Source organism: Cotesia glomerata, linkage group LG7 (assembly GCF_020080835.1).
Source record: "Cotesia glomerata isolate CgM1 linkage group LG7, MPM_Cglom_v2.3, whole genome shotgun sequence".
Lineage (NCBI taxonomy): Eukaryota > Metazoa > Arthropoda > Insecta > Hymenoptera > Braconidae > Cotesia > Cotesia glomerata.
The window spans coordinates 14,778,590-14,803,290 of record NC_058164.1 but is presented as its reverse complement, the minus strand read 5'-3'; the positions used below and the strand labels follow the sequence as shown (position 1 = coordinate 14,803,290).

General features: G+C 39.9%; 4 protein-coding genes across 4 annotated transcripts; 1 reads left to right on the top strand and 3 right to left on the bottom strand.

Annotated features, from left to right (window-relative positions):
* Positions 1-291: 291 nt before the first annotated feature.
* Positions 292-8,637, bottom strand: LOC123269660. The gene is made up of 2 exons (XM_044735495.1): positions 8,169-8,637; positions 292-3,482 (listed from the first exon to the last, which is right to left on the bottom strand). The coding sequence occupies exons 1-2, from the start codon at positions 8,635-8,637 to the stop codon at positions 292-294; spliced, it is 3,660 nt and encodes a 1,219-aa protein (XP_044591430.1).
* Positions 8,638-10,355: 1,718 nt separating this feature from the next.
* On the bottom strand, positions 10,356-11,135 carry LOC123269659. Its single transcript, XM_044735494.1, has one exon. The coding sequence runs from the start codon at positions 11,133-11,135 to the stop codon at positions 10,356-10,358; it is 780 nt and encodes a 259-aa protein (XP_044591429.1).
* Positions 11,136-12,886: 1,751 nt separating this feature from the next.
* On the bottom strand, positions 12,887-14,888 carry LOC123268278. Its single transcript, XM_044733226.1, has 7 exons — positions 14,663-14,888; positions 14,348-14,466; positions 14,081-14,161; positions 13,824-13,995; positions 13,611-13,750; positions 13,312-13,537; positions 12,887-13,220 (listed from the first exon to the last, which is right to left on the bottom strand). The coding sequence occupies exons 1-7, from the start codon at positions 14,883-14,885 to the stop codon at positions 13,108-13,110; spliced, it is 1,074 nt and encodes a 357-aa protein (XP_044589161.1). The 5' UTR covers positions 14,886-14,888; the 3' UTR covers positions 12,887-13,107.
* Positions 14,889-16,282: 1,394 nt separating this feature from the next.
* LOC123269658 lies at positions 16,283-19,595 on the top strand. Its single transcript, XM_044735493.1, has 3 exons — positions 16,283-16,346; positions 16,406-19,009; positions 19,063-19,595. The coding sequence occupies exons 1-3, from the start codon at positions 16,283-16,285 to the stop codon at positions 19,593-19,595; spliced, it is 3,201 nt and encodes a 1,066-aa protein (XP_044591428.1).
* Positions 19,596-24,701: the final 5,106 nt, after the last annotated feature.

Here is a 24,701-nt window from a genome sequence, read left to right as displayed (position 1 = left end):
CAGCCAGGTCAGCAGGATCTTCATTCAGCGGTGTGAGCGGTCTGGAATTCAATATGGCTTCAATTTGAGCCAGTAGCGTTGAATATTGCTCAAGCGTCAACAGCGAGTCTCCGATTGTTCTTCGAAGGTGAAATTTGATAGATTTCACAGCGGCTTTTCATTCTCCTCCAAAATGTGGAGCTCCAGGCGGATTGAATTTCCAGTTCGTGCCATCTTGAGCGATCAAGGTTGATAATTCTCGTAATGTGCGGGATCCTGCAGCGAATAGTCGTTTCAGCTCTTTATCTGCTCCTACAAAATTGGTTCCACAGTCTGAATATAGCGTGTGGCAGATACCTCGGCGACTGGTGAAGCGGCGATGAAAGCGGCAGCGGTGTAGTCAGTTACTAGCTCTAAATGTACAGCTGAACTGAACATGCATACAAAGACTGTAATCCAGCCTTTGTATGTTTTTGCTCCACGTCCTTGAAACGTTTTCAGCGTGATAGGTCCAGCGTAGTCGAGTCCTGTATGCAAGAAGGCTCGAGTTGGCTGTACTCGTGCGGCGGGTAGTTGACCCATCAACTGTTGAGCGCGTTCTCCACGGTGTCTCGTGCAGATAACGCAGCGTAAAATAAATGATCTGACTGGAACACGGCCTCCAATGATCCAGACACTCTTGCGTAAGTCAGCGAGCGTAAGCTGAGTACCTCCGTGAAGCGTTTTGCGGTGCGAATCATCAATCAAAATTGATGTAAGCGGTGATTGTCGCGGTAGAATCGCTGGATGCCTCTCTTCTGGGTCCAGCAATGCGTTTTTCAAGCGGCCACCGACTCTCAGGACCCCCTGATGGTCGATGAACGGAATCAGCTTAGTGATGCTGTTATTTTTAGGCAGACCATCACCATCTTGTAGCGTGTGAATCTCTCTAGCGAAGTATTGTCCTTTAGTGAACTTAATCAAGGTCAATTTAGCGCGCTCCAGGTCTGATGGAGTAAGCGGGTAGGCCAGCGAAGATTGTGGAACTCTTTTAAAGCGGTCGATGGCACGATGCCAGATGCTAAGCTTCCGTAGCAGTGGAAACAGCTGCGTGTAATGCGACAGTAATTGTTGGAGCAGGCAATTTTCTGCTTTCCAAGTTACTAGTGTCAGACCTTGGCGTTCTTCTCGATGCGTTGCGTTGTCGGTTGGAGGCTCCAGAGTGGGCCAAGAGGATTCTGGTTCATGAAGCCAAGTTGGTCCATGCCACCAGAGAGCGTGTTGTTTCAGTTTTAGCGTAGGTATACCTCTTGAAGCGCAGTCAGCGGGGTTTTGTTTTCCTGGAAGAAATTTCCAGGAGACATCTCGAAGCGTTTCTTGGATTTTTCCCACTCTATTGCGGACGAATGTCTTCCAGCGGATTGCTGGACTTTTAATCCATGCGAGAGTCACGGCGGAGTCAGTCCAGAGTTTGATCCTGACATTTTCAAGTGACTGAACTTCTTTAACATGAAGTATCAGTTGTGTTAGCAACCATGCGGCAGATAATTCCAAGCGTGGGATTGTCATGGTCTTCAGCGGTGCTACTTGTGTTTTTGAACACAGAAGTGAGACCTTTGTGTTCCCATCAGCGACAGTGACTCTCAAATAAACAGCGGCAGCCATAGCGTTTTGCGAAGCGTCTGAGAACCCGTGCAATTCCATAGTTGCTCCAGGTGCTATATTATTCCAGCGTGGAATGCGGATGGATTCGATGTTTCGAAGATCCTCGTGATATCCAGTCCATTTGTGAATGAGTGATGGTGACAATTGTTCATCCCATGACACTCTATCTAGCCACAGATTTTGCATAAAGATCTTGGCTTTGACGACTATGGGTGCGAGAAGTCCTAGCGGATCATACAGCTTAGCGATTTCAGACAAAATAGCTCTTTTTGTCTTGGGCGTCTCTGGCGGTAGCGTGTACTTGAACTGGAGAGTGTCAGTGCGTGAATTCCAGTACATGCCCAGGACTTTTACTGGTGCATCACTGATTTCTTTAAGCGGTGTATCCAGCTGCTTTTCTGGAGCGACTTCAGCGAGTAAGCGTGGGCTATTGCTAGCCCATTTGGCAAGCGGGAAGCAGCCTGCTGCACACAGAGCCTTTGTTTGTACTGCAGCCTTGATAGCGTCTTCTTCGTTGTCTGCTCCACCGTAGATGTCATCTACGTAGCGTGTTTTCAACATTGGAGCAACAGCTAGCGGAAAGCGGTGTCCTTCATCCTTTACTAGTTGGATAAGCACACGTACAGCGTCAAAAGGTGCACTTGCGGTCCCGTATGTGACTGTCTTGAGACAGTAAGCGTCTATTAAGTCATTCTCATCTATCCAGAGAATGCACTGAAGCGGCCAATCAAGCGAGTCGACCTCAATCTGTCTGAACATCTTGGTGATGTCAGTAGCGAATAGAATCCTGCTGCAACGGATTCTCAACATCACATCAAAAATGTCAATTTGCGTTTTGGGTCCTGCGTGGAGAATGTCGTTCAATGAAATTCCTGTAGATGTTGCACAGGAACCATTGAACACTGTGCGGAGCTTCGTAGTGGCACTATCAAGCTTCAATACCCCATGGTGAGGCAAGAAGTAAGCGTTTGCGGGCAATTCGTTGACTGGTACTCGTACCATGTGTCCTAGTTGAATGTATTCTGCCATGAATGCACGATACATGTCAGAATATTCTCTTTCTCGCGACAAGCGAGTTATTAATCTGCGGAGTGACCCCATAGCTGCGTTGATAGAGTCGCCAAGTTGACTCTCAAGGGCCTTAAGCGGTAATCTCACTACGTAGCGTTCATCAGGCTGTCGATAATGCGTTTGACGAAAGTGAATTTCACATTCGTCTTCTTCAGCGGTGTTGAGCGGTGAATTTCCTGATGGAACTTCTTCCTGTTCCCAAAACTTAGCGATAGCGTCTTGTAATTCAGTATCTACTGACGCATGTAGTGCTGCGTGTGATGTTGAAGCGTGTTTAGCGGTGACAGCCCCATAGACAATCCAACCAAGCGTGGTGGATTGTGCAATAGGAGCATTGCGAGGTCCTCGTTGAATCTCTGCGTTCATGATCTGTGCGGCTGGTGATGCACCTAGAATAATATCTACAGGGCGTGGCTGTAGATACTGCGGGTCAGCGAGCTTGAGATTCTCAAGATGCGGCCATTTTGGATCAGCGATCACGAACGATGGAAGATCTACCGTCAGTGTTGGTAGAATATGCATGCTGACATGCATTGATGCGGTCGTACACAGTGAACGAAGCTCAATTGTGCTCACACCTAGTGAGCTTCCTGCGGAGACATTGCCAATGCCCTTGAGCATGACCATGTCACGCTGTAGCGGTTGTCCAAGCTTCTTGAAGAGCGACTGTCTCATAAATGAGAGCTCTGAACCTTGATCAATCAACACTCTGGCGGTGATTGGATTACCATGATGCGGGCGTACCTGGACTAAGGCGGTAGCTAGCAATACTTGAGCGGAAAGCGGATCTGAAATAATCAACAGTTAATTTCAAGTTGTAAACGGTCTAAAGGGAACGATTAGTTGCCTGTGCGGAAGATGTAGACTGCGGTGAAGCTGGTTTCGTTGGTGCATCCAAAATGGATGGACATGTGGTGACGTTGACCACATTTTCGGCAATCTTGAGCGGTCTTGCAATCTGCGATGCGGTGCGGAACACGAAAGTTGAAGCACAAATTGCATTTTTCAACTATCTTGTGTAATTCTCCATAGCGAGGTTATTTAAGGCCCGAAGTCGAGTTTTCAGTCTTAATAAACGGAAAGGTCAGCGTACCGGTGTACGAATGACTATCAGGAGCAGCACCCGATGTGCTCTGCGATGCTCCTGACACTCGACCTTTCCTAGCGGTATTACACTTCACTTAACACAGCACAATTTTTAAGCGGAATAATAAATTAATTTAATTGAGATAGAGCCAGCCTGATCCGGCTCGAGGGACCAATGAATAATTACTGAAAGAGCGGCAAAGCGGGGATCAGGTTTAGGTCTGGATATCTCAATTAAAACGCGTAAATTATTATCAAAAATAACACTAGGAATTTATTTACATTAAATACACTCAATATTTAATATATTTAATAGCGGATTGTTAAGATAAAAGCGGATTTGTAAATTACAGCGTGGTTTGCAAAAGCGAAGCCGGTTGACACGTGGTTGAACACTTTGCCGGCACTGAAAAAGCGGTGAAATAAATGCACTGTTAACACAATTTACCTATAACGAATTAAAGCGAATTATTAGCGGTTAATTTAAGCAGTTTAAATTATAAAATAAGCGAAATGCGGTTTATTAACGAAAAGCGAAAGTAAAGAAAAAGTAATGGTGACTTGATGCAGCGAAAGCGTAGAAGCGAAAGATAATAACAATAGTTCGTCTTCTTCCTCGTTGAGTTGGGGAAGAAGGCTATTGCGCATGTCTAGTGGAAGCGATCAGCCAATAAAGCGGTCGATTCATGACGTGATCGAGAGGCTGATTTTCTATTGGCGGTTCGATTTTTGCGGGAACTAGCGGTGGACAGGTGCGTCTCTTGAATTTGGGAGTCCCCCAGGAGCGAGTTAATCGCTACTGGGCCTTGTTCACCGAACATTATATATATATATATATATATATATATATATATATATATATATATATATATATATATTAGAGTGTGCCAAAATGTAACTCCCGTGGAGAACCTTTTAAAATTGGAATTTTGAGTTCCGCTTTTAACAGGGGCTGTGTTTAGGTGTTTCCTGAGATATTTTGGGGGGAGACGATGTATTTGCTTATTTATAGGATTTTTACCAGGAGATTTAATTGAGCACTTCCGGCCAAATTTTAAATTTTCACCGGAAACGCCCAAACTAAGCTTCTGTTAAAAAATTCTATGAAAATCAAATACATCGTCTCACTCCAAAATATCGCGTATAGAGTGAATCCGAAGTTTTTTTATCGGAGTTATTCTAGATTAATTTGGGATCAATTCCAGATTAAATTCAAGTACTCCACAGAAAAAAAAGGTTTACTTGAGCCAAGAAAATATTTTTCTTTCTAATTATTTTCTTGAGCGAAAAAAAAAATTTTTTTTGGCACAAGAAGTTTCACTTATTCCAATAAAATTAATTTTCTTGCTTATTAAAAAAATAAGTATCTTGATCCAAGAAAATTTATTTAAGTTAAGAAAATCTTGTTGTTTTGAAAAAATTCAGCCTCTTGCTCGAAAAAATTTAGTTCTTGATAGAAGTAAATTTTCTTATCTTGAGAAAATTTCTCTTTGCTCCAAAAAATTAAATATCTCGATAGAAGTAAATTTTCATTAATATTTTTATTGATGTCGAATGGGAAGATCAAATAATATTGAATCATTTTTTTTTATTCAAAATGTATAACTGCACGCTAAAATAATGCAAAATCGGTATCAAATATTTAAGACAAAAATTTTCTCAAGGTGAGAAAATTTTTTTCTCAGCTGAAGTAGGTGGCGCTGCTTCCCTAAAGTATCTAAAAATCTTGATCAAATATAAAAATTTATTGTATCAAGTATTTATGATAAGTTAAATTAAGAAAAAACTACTTCCACCAAGAATAAAATTTCAAGAAAAATTTTTACTTCGGCCAACACAACTTCGGTCTTCCTTCAGGCATCCGAAAATTTTCCAAGAATTTTGTTCTCCAGTAAAGGAATTTTCCTTTCTGTGTGAGTTCTTAGACTGAAATACATTTTGATGTTGCTGAAACAAGATTTATACTCAGAATTTTTACTTCTTAGTATAAAAAAAACTTTTAATTGAAGATAATTTTTATTGTCAGTATGTAAAAATTAAATTTTTGAAAAATATCCAACTTTTGAGGATTCACATTTGCAAAAGAATTTATATTGTAAAAAAAATTATACTTTTTCATAATTAAATTTTTATCCATACAATAAAATTTTAAAAAATAACTTGCATTTCAAAAAAATTTTAATTTTCAAAAAAAAATTTTTTGTGTTAGTATAAGGAGGATTCGAAATTAAATCGGACAGTTATAAGGAATTTTATTTTTTATTTTTTCAATTTTTTTACATTTTTCGGTAAATTTTTTTTTTTTTATTTTTCAATTTATTATTTAATTTATACAAAAATTGTATTTTCACGTCAGTAAAGTGGATAGATGAAAAAAAAAAAAATTCTTAAAGCTTGAGCATAACATGAATAATGTCTCAGTCAACCGGTAAAGTTCATGTATACGAGATAGGAACTTTCTTCATCAGCACTCCCGCTTGGACCAGCGGTAACGTCAAGGACTGAGGACCCAAAGGACGCAAGTTCAAGCTCAACTCACGACAAGGATTTTTTCTATCAACGATTTCATTTCAATTCAAATTAAATTTACTAATGGGGTCTAATATAATATGAGTATCTGATCCTAAATTATTTTTAATCTTTTCGAAAATCATAATATTTTTTCTTTCAAAATTTGCGTTCTGATAGGGATTTCCCCCTTGGGACCTAAAAGGGATTGCCCAATGAGGGCCGCATAGGACTTTGCGTGACATCCCCATGTGGGGTCGCTATTAGGAAACCCAACGCGGGCCGAATAGGTCTTACATTAACCCTTCAGTACCCTCGCTATGAGAATTTTTCTCACGCAACAACATTCAACTTATAGGATGTCGCTGCAGTGCAAGTGAGACACTAAAAAGAACGTGGGTACTGAAGGTTTAAAATTTCTAGTCAGGCTATTACTCAGAATCATACTGAAGAATAAAACTGCGAATAAAACTGCGAGAATCATACTGCGAATAAAAAAAAAGTTAGAAAAACGGTAGACCCTGAAGGCCATCCGTGCAACTTCCCGTTCATTTCATATCTGAGTGCTTAAAATTGCACTAATGATGTTTTTGAGCTCTCCGAGCTCAAAAATACCATTTATGTGTTATTTTGAGCTCTCTGAGCTTAAAGAGATAACTTTTTTATGCTTTTGAGCTCTTCGAGCTCAAAAGTCTGATACAAGTTTGATAAAACACAATTTTTCAAATTTTTAAACCGCAATAACTTTTGAATGAATGAACGGATTTATACGCGGTTGGCGACGATCAACGTGGTTTTCTTATGTTAAAAGCTGATTAGTTTTTGGAATTGATTGGTAAAGTCGTTTGAAAGTTATTCCAAAAAATGTCGGAGTTATGTTGAAAAAACACCTGTTCAAAAATATTTCGTCGAGGATATCTCTCGAACTAATCAACCGATTTTTACGTTCTAGGCGGCGATCGACGCAGTTTTTTAAGCTCTAAAAATTATTTTGTTTCATCAAAAATGATCCGATAAGAAATGTCGAAGTTATGTGAAAAAAACACTTTTTTCGGTTTTCTTTCGTTCACGATATCTCTCGAACGAGAAGAATATATGGCGAGGCTTTCGCCTATCTCCGAAGAGGCCGTTTCCTGGGCTCAAAAGAGCTATACACGCACGTATATTTATCCTACCCTCACCATAACGAAAACACAGCCAAGATCGCGGACAAGGAAAAACCGCTGCTCTCTTGTGTTTATACACATTAATTGAACAGCTGCAAGAGTTGCGTGCAATTGTAAGTGTGTGCAACTCTCATCGACTCCTCTGGCAATTCATTCCCTGTGGGCACATCAAGATGTATCCACAGAATATGAGCAGTATCCAGCGGAGACCACGGGAAGGCGGAGTCGATAGAAGACCATGTTGCTTGTGTAATGTGTTGTGTGTAAAATATGATTCTACATGTAAGTGTTTGCGTGTGTGGGGTGACCGGGCACTTGTGTTGTTTGTGGTCATTTTCCCTAACTTATTCTACGGCAGTCATCCAAAGCTTTATACTGTCCTCACACTTGTGTGGAGCATATCGCTTGTACCTAGGCGCTCTGACTCTACCTAGGTGGATGTCTGTTGAGTCTCATCCCTAGTCGCATTTTCGTTAGCTAGTTGGGTTTGGAGTTTGCAGCACATTACTACTTTACTGAAACCTTTTAAAAGCTTGAAGTTACTTTGGGATGTGGCAATCGCACGCGCAACGCTCGCCCACTCCGTGTTCTCACCCCATATGTCCTTGAGCACCTTGCGTTGAGGCTCCTACTCATGGCATTCGAGCATTAAGTGCTCCACGTTGTCAACCCTTTCCCCTAACCCATTCTCCCTACACTCGTCGCAAAATTTACTATCTGTATGTTCGTACTTGAATTGGTATTCTCTAAAGCAACCGTGGCCGGTTAGGATTTGGGTCAGCCAGAAGTTAGGGCTGATCCATTTGTTTGTTAGACGCTCTGCTACGTCTGGGAAGAAGACTTTAGTTTCGCAGCCATTCTCTGATGTGTCCCATTGTTCTTGCCACCGACGTATGGTTTCAGTTCTAAGGGTTACAAGGCGATCCTCCACATCTGGCTGCACAGTGACGTTTCCAAGGGTAGCCTGTTTGCCAATACGGAGGTTATATCGCACGCACCGTTCGTCTATTACGAGCTGAATGGGCACTGCACCCGCGACTACGTAAATCCCGTCAAGCGAAACTGTACCGTAGGCAGTAGTTGTTGTTATTAGCGCCTGACGCTGTAGTGCTCGAAGATGTCTCCAGTCCTCCTTATCGCAACGGTCACTCCAAGCTGCCGCTGCATATGTGACGATAGGCATAAAGAAACCCTTATATATGGTGGACGTAGCTGGGTATCGCAATCCCTATTCTGCCCGCGCAATACGCCGCATACGCCCGAATACCCTACTTAGTTTCGCGCGCCTTGTTTTGATATGATTTTTCACTTTGAGGCCCTCGTCGAAGTGTACCCCTAAGTATCTAACGCTTGATTTGAATTTGACTTTGGAGTCTCCTATCATTATTTTTGGCGGTTTGTTATCGTACTTGGGCTTTCTCTGTCGTCCTTTTGCTTCATAGGGGTACGGGCTCTTTTTGTCCTTACCTGGACCATGATGCACAAATTTGTTCTTGAGGAAGATGGCTTCAGTCTTCGACTTCGACAGCTCGAGCTTTGCGGAACAGCACCATTCCAGTATCATATCTACTACTACTCGACTATTACGCTCTATTTCTTTCTTTGAAGAGCCCTCTACTAAGACGAGCAAATCGTCAGCAAACGCAACAAATTTATTCCCGTGTTCGAGTCTCTTGAGGAAATCGTCGAACATGATGTTCCAAAATAATGGTCCTAGCACTGATCCTTGAGGGCACCCTCGCGTCGGCGTTTTCGATTCGCTACCAAAACCCCATGACAGCGCGACCGATCTGTCCTCAAAATAATTCTGAATTACCGCGTAAATGTTACTAGAGCAGCCTCTGACCTTGAGGTCTTCGAGTACTAATGGCCACCACACGTTGTCAAAAGCGCCAGAGATATCGAAGAGAAGTCCGACCACCAGTCTCTTCTCTGAAGAGTCTACAAATCGGCGCATCTCCACAATTGCATCTTCCGTCGACTTTTTGGCTGTGAAACTAAACTGTCAGCTCGAAATTTTCCCCTCCGCTAAGACTGTGGTAGTAAGTCGCTCTTTGATGAGCTTCTTGAACACCTTACCTAAACCCGAAAGGAGGCAAATTGGCCGATAAGATTCAGGGTCATTTGCGTTTTTGTTGGTGCTTTTAACTAACATTATAATTGCCCCCTTCTTCCACTCTTTTGGGAATGCTCCTAGCGCCATGCAAGCATTATATAACTCTAAGAACTGGTCGCGAAGGATAACCCCTGCGCGTTTAACTACCTCGTTTTCTATTAAATCCGGCCCCGGGGCCTTCTTCTTTTTCAGTGTTTTTAAGACCTTGTCCAGTTCACGCGAGTCGAACGGTTCGGCGTCCGCAGTGTCAGGTAGTAAATTGTGTTGGCTCTAATCTTTTCGTGATCGGGGGTTTCATTGTCCTGGTCATCGTCTACAATATGCGTCTCGAGAAAATACCTGGCTGTTTCCTTAAAGTTTTCCGTGGATGCTCCGTTACGATTTAGTGTGCACATTGCACTTTTGACTCTTACTTTTTCGGCGCAGGTTCTGTAAACAGGACCCCACTTTTCTTGATTACCTTTCTTCGTAACGAAGTGCCGCCAGCTGCTTTCCCTCGTCCGCTTTATGTCTGTCGAGTATTGTTTTCGTAGTGTTCTGTATTTGACGCTTAGGGTATTTTTAACTAATTTGTCCCTTTCCCTTTGATATACCCGTCTGGCTTTGTTCACCAGCTTCTTCGTGCGTGTTAGTTTTCTGGTCCACCATGGGTATGATTTTACATGGGTTTTCCTACGCGGGATCGCGGCTTCGCAAGCTTCTAAAATTGATTTGCCAAGTGCAGAGGCATACCTTTCCATGTCCTCAACCGATTCCACTCCAAGGCCCTCAAGGTTAGTGCATGCTCACGAGAAAAGGATTTCGTCAAACTTTTCCCAATCGGCCAACGTTAAGTTAAACCTTTTGGGGTCTGCCTGTGCACCATCCTTCTCCCCCGACTTAGCCCCTAGAGTGATCTCGATCGGATAGTGGTCAGTATTCTGCACCCAACTCTTCTTAATGGACCAGCGAAGAATGCTACTCGCGAGTTTAGGTGTGACGAGTGTCACATCGATATATGAACTTCCGTTAGTTGATTCAAATGTCGGACCCTCCCTCGCGTTGTTGGTTATCTCTAACTCATGTGCGTCAATAAATTGCCCTAACTTTTTGCCACGCGCGTCGTCAGTCTCGGATCCCCATTTCTCGGATTTCGCGTTCGCGTCCATTGATATTGAAACTCGTTTCCCTCTCAGTGCTCGGACTACTTTCTCTAAGTGCTTCAAATGCATCTCTATTTCGTCTTTATACTGGAAATATGCCGAGACTACGAAGAACGATGTGTCAGGTCCCATGATCTGAGCGTATACGCAGTGAGTTGTACTAAGTTGTGATAAAACCAGCAATTGGTATTTAGGATTTGCTAAGCAAATGGCCGCATATAGCCTGGACCTGGTTTCGGCAGCAACTTGTGTGCCGCAACCGAACCCAGGTATTTTGAAACTATTATTACTATGTGCTGCGTATGGCTCTTGTAGAAGGAGGACATCAATACGTTTTTCCTCCCACAACTGACTCGCCTCCAGAGTTCCAGCTCTGTCATTCCGCAAATTCGCCTGCAAAACTCGAAAACCTTCAACCCCCATTCCCCGGATCTCGTGCGGAGACTTTTGATTTGACCTAACACCCGGCGCGAGCCCATCTAAGTTTGCCGAGTTCGTGGACCCTCTGAGGGTGTTTTTGGTCGTCCCTAGGCATCTTCGCCGGTCAATGCTTCGCGAGCAAGATTCGGAAACCCCCTTTCTACTTGCATTTACCTCTTCTAAATTCAATCGCGTGAGTTTAACTAAACAGGGTCGCGTAACTAGAGGTATTAGCTGTTTTATACGTATTACTTTCACGGGCTTACACGAACGCGATCGCGATCCCGAATTCGCAGGCCGGCGATGAACGGGAACGTCAGATAGCAGCTCGTTCGGAGAAACGCGGTTGGTTATTCTGGCGCTCCGTCGAACGGTCGAAAGAGTTTAGTGGCCACCGAACGTGGGTGCGTCACCTATCCGAGGCTTTTCGGTATTGTCTTGACCAATTTATTTTAGTTATAGGAGCTGGTAACACCGACAACCGCTTCTCCACCTGGCGCTCGTGTTTAACGAAACCAATTGTTGTCGGCCGCATGGCACCGCTACGTTAGTGACAGGATTTGCAACCCCCCTGCCTTACAAGCCCTTACCACGTTAGTCAAGCTTGGCTTTTTAGGTTATTTGAGCTGAAAAACAAGAGGAACCTCTCAGTCAGCTTGGGTGTAAACCCTCAGAAACCGGGGCAGCAAGCTGCATCCCCCCCCCTACTCGGCCAAAGGCAATACACAGACACAGGAATTGCGCGAAGAACCCGGCAGCTTGCGCATACCACGTCCACCGCACACGACCTCCGGTCTTTCTCTTTGAAGAAAAAGACTCACAGATTAAGTGCTGCATAAAACCCTCGGCAAGAGTGACAGGGCCGACTCACAACGAACGGGACATATGTCCACTATGGTGTTCGTAGTCGCATTTACTGTGATTGCGATCTGCCACATGAGAGTCCTTCAAGCAAGCAAGCGCAGTAGGTATTCCCACTGGTGCAAAACTATCGACCCGTAACACGCAGAGCACGAAAGTAAACAAAGTAGGACCGTCACCCAAGTCTGGGGCCCTTACAGGTTGCTACCATCCGGAGCCAGATGGACCTGGTTTTTTCACGAGGTTTTACTCCTCCGACTTCTCCTTCCCCGTCATAGACAGGGCCCCGGGCTTGTCACCGGCGTAGCGGAGCAGGGTTTTGTAGCGGTTCCTGTCAGAAATCCATTCGTATTGCTTTCAAAAATATAATAAAATAAAGAAGCGAACAAATTCTCCACCCACACCGAAAGAAAATATATATGAAAATATATGCAAAAATATATGCGAAAATATATGTGGTATATAAAAAGATTATATGAAAACGATATGAAAATTTGCCCAGAAATATATGCCAAAATATATGCACAAATATATACGAAAATATATGCAAAAATATATTCGAAAATATATACAAAAAAATATACGAAAATATATGCAAAAATATATTTAAAAATATATGCAAAAATATATTTAAAAATATATGCAAAAATATATAGAATTAAATGGAAAATAAATTTGTAAATTTATGGAGGAATCCATTGACAAATTTACGCAAAAATATTTTTAATATACGTGAAACTATGTGTCAAAAAATATTTTAGTAAAAGTATGGGTAATTAAAATTAGGATATTTTTGTACCTACTACCCTAAATAAAAAAGCAATTAATTCAGTCTCAAAACTTCAAGTTGAGTAATATATTCAAAAAAGATGACATGAACTTATAATAATAAGCATAAATGTTAATATCTATCAATATAAAGTAAAAAAAAATATCAATGTGCTTAAAGTGTGCCGTGCTTCATTGATTATAGTTCAAAATTATTGAGATGTCCCTGAAGCATCATTCTCTTTGTCTTTATCATGTTTTTTCTCCAAAATAAATTAAGTAAAATTTAGACCTATTAATATACAAAAATGCTCACGTACTACTCATAATAATTAATTATTGATTGTTAAATTACATTATGCTTCCGAGCTTCTCTTCTCATCCCAGCCAATTTGTTGTTTATTGCAGTTCCAAATTTTACTTCATCGAAGGTATTTTTAAATTTGCGCCTCACAGTTTCTGGAAAATATTAATTATAATATATATTAACGTAAGTTTATAATTTAATAATAAGTCAACAAAAATAAACCGTAGTAATTTTTCAACAAACCTTTAATTGCATCTATTTTTTTAGAATCCAATGCAGTGTACTGAACATTTTCTTCGCTTTTAATTTTACTTTTCCCTCCTTTATAATTACTTTTAAGTAAAGTATTTGAATCAAATACAGCCACCAATAGTCCTAATGCCATTGATGTGTAAGTAGCTTTCTTTTTGACAGCATTCCACTGTTCCAAGGTAATAAAAACTCCACTTCCCTTAGTTCCAAGTTCTTGCTAAAAAATACAAACAATATTGAGCATAACAGCATATATATAAATTTCCATCAAATATTTTTAAGTTAATTACTCGATCATCAGTTTCATCATCTTGATTGCCAACGTCATGAGAATTCGATTTTTTTATTTCATTATTGTTACATTGTGATCCAGTATCTTGACTCGAGTGACCTTGAAATCCTGACTGCTTTGATAAAATCTCTGACATAACTTAAATTAAAAAATTATAAATACATTGATGTGTACTTGTAATACAGAAATAAAAAAATAAAATTATGTATACTTTGTTTTAAATCTGATTTTGTCACAAAAGTTTGTAATAAGGCTCCAGGAACACCATCATTATCAAGTTCAACAGTTTCTATCGGTTCTTTTTCTTTTTTTTTTTTTTCAGCATCAATAATTATCTCAGGTTCCTGAAGCTTTTTCTCAGCATCATTTATTATCTCAACTTCCTGAAATGATAAAGTTTATTAGGATCAAATATTATTAAAAAAAAAAAAAAAAAAAAACTAGAATAATAACTGAGTGTTTATTTACTTCCTTGCCATCAATAATCTCTACAGAAGAGTTGTCAAAACAAATTTTTTTGGCCACAGATCCATTATTTGCTTGGTAATCCTATTAATTAAAAGAATAAATATTGTGTAGCCTATTATTATTTAATGAAAGAGTTAAAACTTATAACCTTTAAATTTTAACCATTTACAATAGAATTCGATGAAATTTTTAATGTCAACTATTTTTTTACGACATCTCATTAATTAAAAACCTTATTTTATATTATTTATAAGCTATCAATTATACCTGATTTTCTGAACGCTTTTCATCAGTTCTAACGTTACCATTGTCATGAGAAATAATTTTTAATGGCGATTTGATTCCACTAAAAATATCTAGTTTCTTATTCAAAACTCGAATGGAATCTAAATAAGAAAAAAAAAATAATTGTAAATTTATTGAAAAATGTCATGCATGTAAATTTTTTTTTCGTTTTCATATCAAATGAAAAAAAAAAAATTTAGACATTTTTACTATCAAATTTAATTGAAAAATAATAAAGGATGCTTCGTCATTTTTTAAAAAATAATAAATTAATTGGCATGAAATTAATTATTTTACCTGATACTGCTACAATTATACCATTAAAGCATGGCCATCCACCAAGCGGTTCATTTCTCGTCTCATGCCACTCAATGACAAAAACTTTATCAAGATTCTCGGCATCATCTTTAAATTTGTCGTAATCAAAATCTTTTATCCGTGAAGTATCGATGCCAACGCTGTGTTGGCCATCATTATGTCCTCCGACCCATTTTATCAATGCGTACATTGTTATTGGCATTTTAATTATCTATTAAATAAATAATATGTATATATTAATTATATATTATATATATATAATTATATATATTATATATTATATATAAATATATTAATTAACAGCACAAAGTTCTAAAAAATTATTTAAGGTTATTTTGACATATTTATCTAAAATTTCATCTCGTTTTATTTATTTTTAGACATTGATTTTATAATATAGATTTTAATTTTTATATTTAATAAAATATAAATATTCATATATAAAATATACTGATCGTGAAAATATATCATTTATATCAACAGTATGAACTGTCTTTATTATAACTGATTATTTTACACATCTTATCTACGAATAAAATTATATTGCTGACATTATTATATTAATTACGACTTACATTAATATTTAATTACTATTGACAATAATAATTAAATAATTTCAACTAACAAAGATGCTTGCTGCTGCTGCTACTGGACTTGGATAAAGAACACAGAAAATTATGTTTTAGCATTGTTCGGTGAACAAGGCCCAGTAGCGATTAACTCGCTCCTGGGGGATTCCCAAATTCAAGAGACGCACCTGTCCACCGCTAGTTCCCGCAAAAATCGAACCACCAATAGAAAATCAGCCTCTCGATCACGCCATGAATCGACCGCTTTATTGGCTGATCGCTCCCGCTAGACATGCGCAATAGCCTTCTTCCCCAACTCAACGAGGAAGAAGACGGACTATTGTTATTATCTTTCGCTTCTACGCTTTCGCTGCATCAAGTCGCCATTAGTTTTTCTTTACTTTCGCTTTTCGTTAATAAACCGCATTTCGCTTATTTAATAATTTAATTTGCTTAAATTAATTGTTAATAATTCGGTTTAGTTTGTTTCAGATAAGTTGTGTTATTTGTGCACTTTTTTCACCGCTTTTTTAGTGCCGACAAAGTGTTCAACCACGTGTCAACCGGCTTCGCTTTTGCTAACCACGCTGTAATTTATAAATACGCTTTTATCTTAACAATCCGCTATTAAACATATTAAATATTGAGTATATTTAATGTAAATAAATTCCTAGTGTCATTGGTCCCTCGAGCCGGATCAGGCTGGCTCTATCTCAATTAAATTGATTTATTATTCCGCTTAAAAATTGTGCTGTGTTAAGTGAAGTGTAATACCGCTAGGAAAGGTCGAGTGTCAGGAGCATCGCAGAGCACATCGGGTGCTGCTCCTGATAGTCATTCCTACACCGGTACGCTGAACTTTCCGTTTATTGAGACTGAAAACTTGACTTCGGGCCTTAAATAACCTCGCTATGGAGAATTACACAAGATAGTTGAAAAATGCAATTTGTGCTTCAACTTTCGTGTTCCGCACCGCGCCGCAGGTTGCAAGACCGCTCAAGATTGCCGAAAATGTGGTCAACGTCACCACATGTCCATCCATTTTGGATGCACCAACGAAACCAGCTTCACCGCAGTCTACATCTTCCGCACAGGCAACTAATCGTTCCCTTTAGACCGTTTACAACTTGAAATTAACTGTTGATTATTTCAGATCCGCTTTCCGCTCAAGTATTGCTAGCTACCGCCTTAGTCCAGGTACGCCCGCATCATGGTAATCCAATCACCGCCAGAGTGTTGATTGATCAAGGTTCAGAGCTCTCATTTATGAGACAGTCGCTCTTCAAGAAGCTTGGACAACCGCTACAGCGTGACATGGTCATGCTCAAGGGCATTGGCAATGTCTCCGCAAGAAGCTCACTAGGTGTGAGCACAATTGAGCTTCGTTCACTGTGTACGACCGCATCAATGCATGTCAGCATGCATATTCTACCAACACTGACGGTAGATCTTCCATCGTTCGTGATCGCTGATCCGAAATGGCCGCATCTTGAGAATCTCAAGCTCGCTGACCCACAGTATCTACAGCCACGCCCTGTAGATATTATTCTAGGTGCATCACCAGCCGCACAGATCATGAACGCAGAGATTCAACGAGGACCTCGCAATGCTCCTATTGCACAATCCACCACGCTTGGTTGGATTGTCTATGGAGCTGTCACCGCTAAACACGCTTCAACATCACACGCAGCACTACATGCGTCAGTAGATACTGAATTACAAGACGCTATCGCTAAGTTTTGGGAACAGGAAGAAGTTCCATCAGGAAATTCACCGCTCAACACCGCTGAAGAAGACGAATGTGAAATTCACTTTCGTCAAACGCATTATCGACAGCCTGATGGACGCTACGTAGTGAGATTACCGCTTAAGGCCCTTGAGAGTCAACTTGGCGACTCTATCAACGCAGCTATGGGGTCACTCCGCAGATTAATAACTCGCTTATCGCGAGAAAGAGAATATTCTGACATGTATCGTGCATTCATGGCAGAATACATTCAACTAGGACACATGGTACGAGTACCAGTCAACGAATTGCCCGCAAACGCTTACTTCTTGCCTCACCATGGGGTATGGAAGCTTGATAGTGCCACTACGAAGCTCCGCACAGTGTTCAATGGTTCCTGTGCAACATCTACAGGAATTTCATTGAACGACATTTTCCACGCAGGACCCAAAACGCAAATTGACATTTTTGATGTGATGTTGAGAATCCGTTGCAGCAGGATTCTATTCGCTACTGACATCACCAAGATGTTCAGACAGATTGAGGTCGACTCGCTTGATTGGCCGCTTCAGTGCATTCTCTGGATAGATGAGAATGACTTAATAGACGCTTACTGTCTCAAGACAGTCACATACGGAACCGCTAGTGCACCTTTTGACGCAGTACGTGTGCTTATCCAACTAGTAAAGGATGAAGGACACCGCTTTCCGCTAGCTGTTGCTCTAATGTTGAAAACACGCTACGTAGATGACATCTACGGTGGAGCAGACAACGAAGAAGACGCTATCAAGGCTGCAGTACAAACAAAAGCTCTGTATGCAGCAGGCTGCTTCCCGCTTGCCAAATGGGCTAGCAATAGCCCACGGTTACTCGCTGAAGTCGCTCCAGAAAAGCAGCTGGATACACCGCTTAAAGAAATCAGTGATGCACCAGTAAAAGTCCTGGGCATGTACTGGAATTCACGCACTGACGCTCTCCAGTTCAAGTACACGCTACCACCAGAGACGCCCAAGACAAAAAGAGCTATTTTGTCTGAAATCGCTAAGCTGTATGGTCCGCTAGGACTTCTCGCACCAATAGTCGTCAAAGCCAAGATCTTTATGCAAAATCTGTGGCTAGATAGAGTGTCATGGGATGAACAATTGTCACCATCACTCATTCACAAATGGACTGGATACCGCGAGGATCTTCGAAACATCGAATCCATCCGCATTCCACGCTGGAATAATATAGCACCTGGAGCAACTATGGAATTGCACGGGTTCTCAGACGCTTCGCAAAACGCTATGGCTGCCGCTGTTTATTTGAGAGTCACTGACGCTGATGGGAACACAAAGGTCTCACTTCTGTGTTCAAAAACGCAAGTAGCACCGCTGAAGACCATGACGATCCCACGCTTGGAATTATCTGCCGCATGGTTGCTAACACAACTGATACTTCATGTTAAAGAAGTTCAGTCGCTTGAAAATGTCAGGATCAATCTCTGGACTGACTCCGCCGTGACTCTCGCATGGATTAAAAGTCCAGCAATCCGCTGGAAGACATTCGTCCGCAATAGAGTGGGAAAAATCCAAGAAACGCTTCGAGATGTCCCCTGGAAATTTATTCCAGGAAAACAAAACCCCGCTGACTGCGCTTCAAGAGGTATACCTACGCTAAAACTGAAACAACACGCTCTCTGGTGGCATGGACCAACTTGGCTTCATGAACCAGAATCCTCTTGGCCCACTCTGGAGCCTCCAACCGACAACGCAACGCATCGAGAAGAACGCCAAGGTCTGACACTAGTAACTTGGAAAGCAGAAAATTGCCTGCTCCAACAATTACTGTCGCATTACACGCAGCTGTTTCCACTGCTACGGAAGCTTAGCATCTGGCATCGTGCCATCGACCGCTTTAAAAGAGTTCCACAATCTTCGCTGGCCTACCCGCTTACTCCATCAGACCTGGAGCGCGCTAAATTGACCTTGATTAAGTTCACTCAAGGACAATACTTCGCTAGAGAGATTCACACGCTACAAGATAGTGATGGTCTGCCTAAAAATAACAGCATCACTAAGCTGACTCCGTTCATCGACCATCAGGGGTCCTGAGAGTCGGTGGCCGCTTGAAAAACGCATTGCTGGACCCAGAAGAGAGGCATCCAGCGATTCTACCGCGACAATCACCGCTTACATCAATTTTGATTGATGATTCGCACCGCAAAACGCTTCACGGAGGTACTCAGCTTACGCTCGCTGACTTACGCAAGAGTGTCTGGATCATTGGAGGCCGTGTTCCAGTCAGATCATTTATTTTACGCTGCGTTATCTGCACGAGACACCGTGGAGAACGCGCTCAACAGTTGATGGGTCAACTACCCGCCGCACGAGTACAGCCAACTCGAGCCTTCTTGCATACAGGACTCGACTACGCTGGACCTATCACGCTGAAAACGTTTCAAGGACGTGGAGCAAAAACATACAAAGGCTGGATTACAGTCTTTGTATGCATGTTCAGTTCAGCTGTACATTTAGAGCTAGTAACTGACTACACCGCTGCCGCTTTCATCGCCGCTTCACCAGTCGCCGAGGTATCTGCCACACGCTATATTCAGACTGTGGAACCAATTTTGTAGGAGCAGATAAAGAGCTGAAACGACTATTCGCTGCAGGATCCCGCACATTACGAGAATTATCAACCTTGATCGCTCAAGATGGCACGAACTGGAAATTCAATCCGCCTGGAGCTCCACATTTTGGAGGAGAATGAAAAGCCGCTGTGAAATCTATCAAATTTCACCTTCGAAGAACAATCGGAGACTCGCTGTTGACGCTTGAGCAATATTCAACGCTACTGGCTCAAATTGAAGCCATATTGAATTCCAGACCGCTCACACCGCTGAATGAAGATCCTGCTGACCTGGCTGTACTGACTCCAGGTCACTTCTTAATCGGACAGTCACTGACCGCTATCCCAGAGCCATCGCTGACAGATTTACAACCTGCTCGGCTCTCGCACTGGGAACAAGTCCAGCAAACGGTTCAACATTTCTGGAAACGCTACTACCAGGACTGCATCCACCGCTACCAGGCCATTTCATAGTGGCATCATCGACGCAACCAGATCAAGGTGGGTTCAGTTGTACTGATCACTACTGAGGATCTCCCGCCAACCAAGTGGCCATTAGCCAAAGTAATTGCTGTCCATCCAGGTGAAGATGGACAAATCCGCGTAGTAACTGTTAAGACAGTTAACACAGAGCTGGTACGTCCAATTACAAAGCTCTGTGTCCTGCCGCTAACGCATGAAGAAGATGATCTTGTCGACGCAGCCGCCAACCCGGGGGAGAATGTTCGGTGAACAAGGCCCAGTAGCGATTAACTCGCTCCTGGGGGATTCCCAAATTTAAGAGACGCACCTGTCCACCGCTAGTTCCCGCAAAAATCGAACCGCCAATAGAAAATCAGCCTCTCGATCACGCCATGAATCGACCGCTTTATTGGCTGATCGCTCCCGCTAGACATGCGCAATAGCCTTCTTCCCCAACTCAACGAGGAAGAAGACGGACTATTGTTATTATCTTTCGCTTCTACGCTTTCGCTGCATCAAGTCACCATTAGTTTTTCTTTACTTTCGCTTTTCGTTAATAAACCGCATTTCGCTTATTTAATAATTTAATTTGCTTAAATTAATTGTTAATAATTCGGTTTAGTTTGTTTCAGATAAGTTGTGTTATTTGTGCACTTTTTTCACCGCTTTTTTAGTGCCGACAAAGTGTTCAACCACGTGTCAACCGGCTTCGCTTTTGCTAACCACGCTGTAATTTATAAATCCGCTTTTATCTTAACAATCCGCTATTAAACATATTAAATATTGAGTGTATTTAATGTAAATAAATTCCTAGTGTTATTTTTGATAATAATTTACGCGTTTTAATTGAGATATCCAGACCTAAACCTGATCCCTGCTTTTCCGCTCTTTCAGTAATTATTCAAGCATCGTTGCTTTGCTGGTAACTGTTATCTGTAGTGGCTCTATTTCTTTAATAAGGTTTAATACGTCGTAGTCCTGAAGATTTTTAATTTGTTTTTTTATTTATCGTAGCTGTTTTATAACCATCCTTATTGATTAGTCTTGTTTTCATAATAAATGGATAATCAATCAGTAAAACGAAAAAGAGGACCGTATAAAAGATATTTCTATTATGGTAGTACTGAAAAAATTCCCAAACGTACTTTAAATTATTGGAAAGCTCAAAAAACTGCCCGTCTACTTCATACGTATGTTCTTTTCATTCTTAACTCAAGTAATGATTAATTTTATACAATTCTATTATAAATAATTTTATCTGACAGATTTTCCGATTCTGATGAACCAGTTACTGCCGTCAATGAAGTATCATCAGAGGTATGCCTATTTTTTTTTAATTGAATCCTAATTTAATTCAGTAGATGATATGGCTCTTTTAATATTATTAGGACGAAATCAGCGACACAGACAGAAATTCAACAATAGTTGTAGATAACACATCTAATGAAATAGAATTAGACCCGGACCAGCCAGCTATTAACCTCGTAAGATATATTCAGCTATATATATATATATATATATATATATATATATATATATATATATATATATATATATATATATATAAATTTTATATATATTTATATATATTAGGGTGGATCAAAAACATCAACTATTTTTTTTTTACAACTGACACGGAAAAATGGGTTCCTAGACTCCTTAAAAAAATTCTCACCAAATATGAGCTCTTAATTTTAATAAGAAGACCTTCGCATCGCAGTTTTTTATTTTTTTCTCAGTCCAATAGAAAAAAATTCATACCTCATCATCAATTGATTGTACAGAAAAAAGTTTTTAAAGTACACATGAAAGTTTGATGATAGAATATCTTTTGAACGCTTAATTTAATCACCAAAACATAATATACCATTTTTATAGAGCAATTAATTTCCTACCAAAATTTGCGCACTTTTTAATAGCCATTTCTTGTCGAGTTATAAAATTCATGAACAAAAATGACATTTGACTTCAAATAATCAAACTTATTTCTTTAATATCATTCAAATGGTGAAGTTTACGTAAAAAGTATAAGATACCTTTTTCGTCGAGCGTTGAATTTCCTACAAAATTCTTTAAAAACATTTTTCTGTATAATCAATTAATGATGAGGTATGCATTTTTTTCTATTTGACTGAGAAAAAAAAACTGCGATGTGGAGGATCTTCTTATTAAAATTAAGAGCTCATATTTGGTGAGCATTTTTTAAGATGTCTAGCAATCCATTTTTCCGTGTCAGTTGTAAAAAAAATAGTTGATTTTTTAACCCAACCTAATATATGTATAATATCTAATTTTATATTCAATTATGACGAGAATTGTAGTTTTTATTTATTCCATTTTAGGATAACAACTATGAGGATAGTAATGACGAAGAAATTTGTTTTTCGAGTTACGATGAATCCAGTGATGAATCTGCTGGATCTAGTGATGAAAACAGCGATTCAAATTCATATGCAATGAATTTTATAGATATGTTTCGGATGAAGATGAAGAAGAAGAAACAGATATTGCAGAAGAAGCAAATTATGAAAGATTGTCGTCTGAAACTTATGTGTGTGATAAGTACCCAATTCAAGTTTTGATACGGACATTACTTGTATTAGCCTTCAAATTCAAGTTTAATGTTACTAATGAAGCTGCTGAAAATGTTATCAAACTTACAGAAGCATTGAATGGTGAACATTCTGGATTCACATCGTTGTATCATTTAAAAAAAGTTATCAACTACCATTCGATACCAATTCAAATTCACCACCTATGTCCGAACTGTTGTTCTTATATCGGCGAAGAATCGGTTCTCAAGATATCTGCTGATTCTAATGATGGAGTTGAAAAAACAATCAAGTGTTCTAATTGTGAAGTAGATGTGAACATTAAGGAAAATCATAATTTGAGGAATATATTCATGTATTTATCACATACTGAGCAATTAAAAGAATTTTTTGGACGTTATTCTGATAGTTTATTATGTGAAACTCCACGTAAAAAGTTGTGCTCATACGCAGTGGAGGATATTTTTGATGGAAAGCTGTTTAAAGCTCCCCTTCTAGAAGAAAATTACGAAAGTAGTATAAGTCTCAATTTTAGCGTTGATGGGGCTCCTCTATTTAAAAGTTCCAATACTTCAATAATACCTATTGTTTTTACTTTGGATCCAATAAACCCCAATAATACTATTGTTTGGATTGGATCCAAAAAACCCGACATGAATGAATATATTAAGCCCTTCGTGGCAGAAGCATCAGTCTTGAGCAATGAAGGATTTGAATATGTTTATGAAGGATCAACTTATCGCCGAAAATGTCGTATATTATTAGGGATATGTGATTCAGTGGAACGACCAGAACTTCGATGTTCTTCGTTATTTCGTGGTGCATATGGCTGTGGACTATGCAAACATGAAGGCGAAATAAAACCCAAAGGCAGAGGGCATGTGCAGGTTTACCCAATTGATAATGATGGTAACGCTTTTGGAGAAGGTTCTCTAAGTCATGCTGAAACCCTACAACATGCCCTGACAGGTGACAAAGGAATAAAACGACGTTCGAATTTGTGCGATATTCCAAATTTCGATATTATTCACCATTTGGACGTCGATTGGATGCACTGCGTTGCACTTGGGGTATGTCGACAGTTCGCAAATTTATGGTTTGATTCAAAAAATCATGATAAACAATTTTATTTTAACGCATTCTTACCGGAAATTGACGATTACCTAATGACTATAAAACCATCAAAAGATATTTCAAGAACGCCACAGAAAATGTCTGAAAGAGCACATTGGAAAGCGTATGAATGGGTTGCTTGGCTATTATACTACAGTTTGCCTATTTTAAGATCTTTACTTCCAATGAAATTTGTTAATCATTAGAGTCTGTTAGTTGATGCAATATTTATTTTGTTTAAATCATCTATCCTACAACCTGACATATATTATGCACGACAGTGTCTGTTTCGATTTGTTAAAGATATCGAAGCGCTGTACGGGATAGAACACATTTCATTTAATGTCCATCTACTGACACATTAAGCACAAAGTATTCTAAATTGGGGCCCTCTTTGGACCCATAACGCGTTCATTTATGAAGATTATTATCAAACACTACTAAATTTTGTTAAGAGTTCTAATGCTACAAATTTACAAATTCTTGAATGTTTTCGATCAAAAATGGCTTTTGAAAAATTATTTGCTTCGATAGAAAGTAAATTATCAGCAGAACAACTAAAATATTTAGAGGATATTTTGAATCCTAATAAAATGGCCAAACCATCGCTTATAATCGATGGAGTTGGCTTTTTAGGCAAGGCAACAATACTAGAAGATTTGCCAACAGAGTATAATTTAGCTTTGCAGCGAATAAATGTAACGGTTGATCAAAATAGTGTGATGCGAGCTTATAGTCGTATTGTAATAAATAGAGAAGTTATACAAACTATGGCTTATACACGTGTAACGAAACGGAATAGTTATACGGTCTTATTAATTAACGGTCATGTTTTTGAAATTAAGATTTTTATAGTGGTGCAAACCCGTGTAAAAATGAAATTATTATTTTTTACGGAAAAATAATAAATTTCGTTCGACCGCCGCACCACCGCTGCACCACTGCCGCACCATACCGCCGCACCACCGCTGCACGACCGCCGTTTG